The 5,654-nt window shown below is 61.7% G+C and overlaps 2 protein-coding genes across 2 annotated transcripts; one reads left to right on the plus strand and one right to left on the minus strand.

The window, feature by feature from the left end:
- Positions 1 to 224: 224 nt before the first annotated feature.
- On the minus strand, positions 225 to 1,672 carry AMSG_11553 (60S ribosomal protein L7; the record flags this gene model as incomplete). Its single annotated transcript, XM_013897139.1, has 2 exons — positions 225 to 939; positions 1,638 to 1,672. The coding sequence occupies 2 exons, from the start codon at positions 1,670 to 1,672 to the stop codon at positions 225 to 227; spliced, it is 750 nt and encodes a 249-aa protein (XP_013752593.1).
- Positions 1,673 to 2,967: 1,295 nt separating this feature from the next.
- AMSG_11554 (Dync1i1 protein) lies at positions 2,968 to 4,859 on the plus strand (the record flags this gene model as incomplete). Its single annotated transcript, XM_013897140.1, has 1 exon — positions 2,968 to 4,859. A coding segment is annotated over one exon (1,831 nt), but the record flags the coding sequence as incomplete, so codon positions are not given.
- Positions 4,860 to 5,654: the final 795 nt, after the last annotated feature.

The raw sequence follows: 5,654 nt of genomic DNA on the forward strand, positions 1-5,654 counted from the left end.
TGGTGGAGGTCGTTGCGTCAAGTGTGCGCGGAGAGGAGAGGGGAAAGGGAGAGCAAGGGAAGGAGGCACCTGCCGGTGGTGGCTTGCGGCCCGGCCCTTGCGGGTTTGGCAGGCAAAGAGAGGCCGGGTTTCTCGGGCAGACACAACCACGAGTAGCCGATAGGTACGGCCACGAGTCGACGGTGAAGGCGCTGCTACCACGTATCGATACGGTTGTTTGGTTTTTAGTTCATGCGCGAGATGAGCTTGGAGATCTGGTTCTCGCGGTTACCGGCATCACCACCCTCGATGTAGTGGAGGACCTTGGTGCTGAAGCCGCCCTTCGGCGACGAGAGCTTGAACGGCCACAGGAAGTTGTTGACCTGCTTGAAGTTGGGGCCGACGGTGTAGATCTCGTGAACAATGTCCTCAATGCAAATGACGTTGTACTTGCCGAGCTGCTCCTCGATGAGCTCGTTCGACGAGAGCTGGATGCGCTGGCCGTTGATCTTACCGTAACCGCGCTTGTAGATAAGCTCGCGGACGTTCTTGAGCGACGGGTAACCGTAGGCGACGTACGGGGTGACAAGGCGCAGCATCTGCTCCGAGGCGCGGTTGAGCTTGACAAACACACCGTTGTGGATCTGGCGGAGGCGCAGGAGCTGGAGGACCTTCTTGGTCTTCGGGTCGACGCCCTGGGTACCGCGGATGCGGATGACAAAGGCGAGCTTGGCCTCGGGCTCGACAAAGTAGTTGCCGGCGGACTTGGCGACACGGCGGAGGGCAATGAGCGAGCGCTCGCGCGAGCGGTACTCCTTCACGTACTTCTCGGCACGCTTGAAGGCCTCGGCGTGGCGCTTCTTGTTGGCGACCTTGCGCTCGGCAACAGCCTTGGCCTTGGCGGCGCGCTGCTCCTTGGAGATGCGGCGCTGCTTGAGGACAGCCTCCGGAATCGAAGCACTGTGTAGACAAGAGGTCCAGGCGGTAACAAGGGCGGGGCAAGAGGGGGAAAGGTGAGTCTCGGCGGAACGCGGTCGTCCTGCAAAGCCCACTCTCCGTGCACAGCCGCGCACTTCCTTCCAACGGTCTTCGGGTTGCATTCGACGGCTTGAGCCCGAAGCAATAAACATATTTCATCAGAGTTGGCAAAGCGAGAAAAAAGCCCAACTGCGGCATCAGCACCACACCCTGCTTTGCTCTCGTATTTCCAACAAGGGCCAAGCAAAGGGCAAGGGCTGATCCAGCAAGTCCGACATTGTCCGCCATCAGCCAACAAAGACATACTCTTGCAAGATGCACAGAAGCAACGCAAATTAAAGTTATCACATCCCTCTGCTGCCTCGACAAGCTGGCTACCAGCTGCACCAATCCTAGGAAGATCCCAGGCCAAGGCCAGCCCAGCACGAGCTTGTACGAGCACAACAGCAAAATGGATGGCCACAGATTTCAAGACAAAGACAAGCACTTCCACCTCGACGGCGCCATGTACACAGTTGCTCGAACCATCATAGTCCCTTTCTCTCGATCGGCAGCATGACAGTGCCAACCATAGAGAGATAGAGATAGAGATAGAGAGGGCCGGGATCCATACACACAGCGCATACCATTCGGTGGAGACTACGTCTTACAGTCTCATCCTCCGACACATCGGGGCGGACCTGGACGAGCCAGGTGCCCCGCAAGATGCCGACATAGTTGCATGGTCACATCGAGCACGAGACTATGACAAGTAGCAAAGCACGGGTGCTTGCTGTTGTCGCTGTCCGTGCTCGGTCAAAAAGTTCCGGGACGACAGGGGGGGGGAGGCACACGGGCACAAGGGAGGAGGGGGAGGGGGGGAGCAAAATAATGGGCCATCCCATCCGGTGGCTGGAGGTGGGCCAGACATGCCAGGGACAGCCATGGGCCACCTCTACAGCCTACGGAAAGGTTGGTGATCGGAGCGAGCGTGCGTAGCAGCTGCGCCGTAGAGAGCACAGGCGCTTGGGTGTACGGATGTGCGGGAGCCAGCAGCAGTATATCGAGGACAACGCTGCGGGTCCCCCCTCACACAAAAACCAGCCATCATCGCCACACAGCGGGAGGACAAGCAAGGCACAAACGGGGAGGATACAACAACCAAGCCATCCACAACCACCTAGGTATGTTCCGGATGTACTGTGGATGCGCTGCTGTCAACGGCAGCGTTCTCTCTCTTCATCATGGCGGTACGTACCCCTTGGACGACATGTTGTGTGTGTGTGTGTGAGTGTGAAGTGGTGCCGGTCAATTGGGGCAAAGCGGGAATCGTTCGTTGGCGAGATTGAGACTGCCGAAAAAGTGAAAAACATCCAAATCCAGCTCGCGCGAATCACCGCCTTCACAAACCACCCAAACTCGTTGAGCTCGGCGGTATACACGGCAGCGACCACCGATGAGAGGGAAACAAAGCACTACACGAGGTACATGTCCAGACACATCATATTCTGGTCTTCCTACCACCTGCAAAAACATCTGATCACTCTCCGTAGGGCCGATCGAGTCCGCCCCCTCCTCCCTCTCTGCTCCCCAGTACGTGACAATGATTCAATCCTGTGATGATCAGGTTGAAGTCAAAGTGGGTTGGCCAAGTCAGCTTGCGACTCACCGACTCTTCCACCTGTCGACCAGCAAGCCATGAGCAGCGACGCGTCTGCTGAGGAGCGGCGGAGGGTACGCAGAGGGACACGGAAGAGGGGATGGTTCAGACTGCTAGGGGAGGAGGGGAGGGGGAGGGAAGGAGAGGAGGAGGGAGTTGTGCCAGGTTTGCGAGTTGGGCATGGGGAGGTACAATGGGTGGGGCGGGACGGGAGCAAAGGAGCATGCGGCGCCAAAAACTGCGGGGGGTTGGGAAGGCAAGCGGTGGATGGAGGAGGTGGCGAGGGCTGGCACTCATGAAAGAGAGCTGCGTATGTTGAGCCGGCTGGTGTAGCTGCTAGCGGAGAAGCGGGAGCAGCTGCGGAGGCTGCAGGAGGAACACAAGACTCGGCGGGAGGAGCTGGCGAGAAAGGCCGATGCAGTGGCCGGACGGACGCCCGTGGCTACTGCTGATGCTGCAAGCGGGACAGATGGTGGCGAGGCGAAGGATGCTGGCGCTGCGTCGCAAGAGAAAGGGAGAAAGGGCTCGCGGAAGGCAAGGGCGGGGCGAGGAGGCAAGGGCGAGGCCAGGGGCGACGGAGCCAAGACCAAGGGCAAGGGCAAGGCCGGGACCGGTAAGGCGGTAGCGTCCAAGGCGGAGCCTGTGACCGTGGACGAGCTTGTGCTGTCAGCGGTGGGTGACGTGGATCCGAGCGGCAAGTCGCGGCGGAGGCGCAAGGTCGAGCTCTCGATGGAGGTGGTGGCCAAGGTGGAGGCCGATGTGGCGCCCGACGTGCGGGAGCAGTACTCGCGGGAGATCCAGACCGAGACTACGCTGGCAGACCTGGTCCAGCAGGAAGCGGCGGCGGAGCGGCTGACCGAGCTCGAGGCCGCGGTAGCCGACGCCGAGGCCGAGGCGGCGGCGGCGGCGGCCGAGGCCGAGGCCGCCGACGCGGCGTCGAAGCGGACCATCTCGCTGCAAGAGCGCAAGGCGGTGCTCGAGTCTGAGAACTTTCTCTCGTTCTTCACCAAGGCGTCATCGTGGATGAACCGCGCGCTCAACGAAGAGTACGACATCATGGTGGACTACACGATGGACTACGCACGCGACGGCGGCGGCATGTCGCTGGCCGACTCGCTGACGCACAGGGCCGTGTTTGCCTCGGACCGGTGGAGCCGGCACCGGTCGGTGACCTCGCTCGACTGGTCGCCGCAGTTCCCGGAGCTCTTTCTGGGAGCGCTCAACTCAAACGAGATGGATCCGCTGGAGCCCGGCGGAGGCGTGCTGGTCTGGTCGGAGCGGACCGAGGAGGCGCCCGAGCTTGTGCTGCTGTGCGAGTCGCCTGTGACGGCCGCCCAGTTCTCGCCGTTCAACCCGCAGCTGGTGGTGGCCGGCACGTACTCGGGCCAGGTGGTGATCTGGGACATGCGAGTGCAGAAGCGGACGCCTGTCCTACGGACTCCGCTCTCGTCGCAGGGCCACACGCACCCGATCTACGCGGCGCGGGTTGTTGGCACGCCCAATGCCCACAACCTCATCTCGATCTCGACCGATGGCCGGCTCTGCTCGTGGACGCTGGACATGCTCGCAGCGCCGCAGGAGGTCCTCGAGCTGACCAACAAGCAGCTGAAGAAGCCCGTGGCTGTCACGGCGCTCGACTTTGCGGCCAAGGAGGCGAACGCGTTTGTGGCCGGGGCCGAGGACGGCTCAGTCTACGCCGGCTTCCGACATGGGGCCAAGCAAGGCCTCGACGACGCCCGCGCTGGGCACTTTGGCATGGTCACGGCGCTGGACGTCCACCCGCCTGGCGGCTCGACAGACTTTTCCGAGCTCTTCCTCTCCTCGTCCATGGACTGGTCCGCCAAACTCTGGTCCATCGGCTCGCCCGAGCCCATTTACTCGTTCGAGGACGCCCATGACTACATCTACGACGTCCAGTGGTCGCCTGCACACCCAGCGCTCTTTGCCACCGGCGACGGTGGCGGCTTCCTCGACATCTGGAACCTCAACGCAAACTCAGAGGTTCCGCTGGTCAAGGCCCAGCTCCCCACCCCGGGTGCCTCCATCTCGCAGCTCCGCTGGTCCGCCGACGGCACCCGCATCATCGCCGGCGACTCGCTCGGCTCGGTCCATCTCTTTGACGTTGGCAAGGAGATCGCAGAGCCGGCCGCCGACGAGTGGTCGCGCTTCGAGCACACCCTCTCCCAGCTCCGCCGCGTTTAGCCGCAGCCATCCCCGTCGGAGCGAGTTCGCTCCACTTTCATGTAAAAGCCATCCGTGCCGATGAACCAAGTGACGCGCTCGGCCCGGCCTGAACCGGGTAACTCTGGGCAGCGGCACCCAGCTCACCTCCCACTGCCACCCGTCTCACGAAGCTTGGAGAGTCGATCATGAACAATCCGAACACTGTTGCACTTGGTACGTGTACAGCGATCCATCACCATGACTTGCCCCTCCTCCCTTCCCCCCCCCCTCTCACGACCCGCCGCAGTGAGCGACTCGTAGCCTGCGCTGCATGCCGATGCCCTCCACCCGCTGGCCGCTCTGCCGTAACATCGATCTTTCCCCCTCACCACTCACATCCTCAACATAATATACATGATGTACAGGATGGTACGGATGAGTATAGCTGTTGCGATGAGCGAGTTGCGTGGGGCATGAGAGAGTGGGGATGGCGGGGGCCAGTGAGAGGGCCGAGGCGGAGTGACTGAAAAGACTCATGGCGCGGACGCGATGGCTTGGTATGGCTGGTCATGGCTCCGGGGGGGGAGAGAGATAGGGCTGCATGTGCGGCTGGCGTGGGCATTGCCTTTCTCATCGCCCGGCGGGGTATCAAAGAACGTGAGGCGCAGCACTTTGACTCGTGGGATCGGACCATGACCGAGCGCGAAGAGCGGCATCGGCGGGAGGTGGCGGCATACGAGGCAAGAAAAGCCCAGTCTGCAAGCCAGACTCCCTCCAGCCAGCAGGGAGCAGCTGCAGGGACATCATCGTCATCGTAGCTGCGGCGATGCATGCTCTGACAATCGTAAAGCTGGAACCGATGGAGGTGCGATCTTCCACCACCGCGTGCTCTCGG

The sequence above is a fragment of the Thecamonas trahens genome (assembly GCF_000142905.1).
Source record: "Thecamonas trahens ATCC 50062 unplaced genomic scaffold supercont1.107, whole genome shotgun sequence".
Lineage (NCBI taxonomy): Eukaryota > Apusomonadida > Apusomonadidae > Thecamonas > Thecamonas trahens.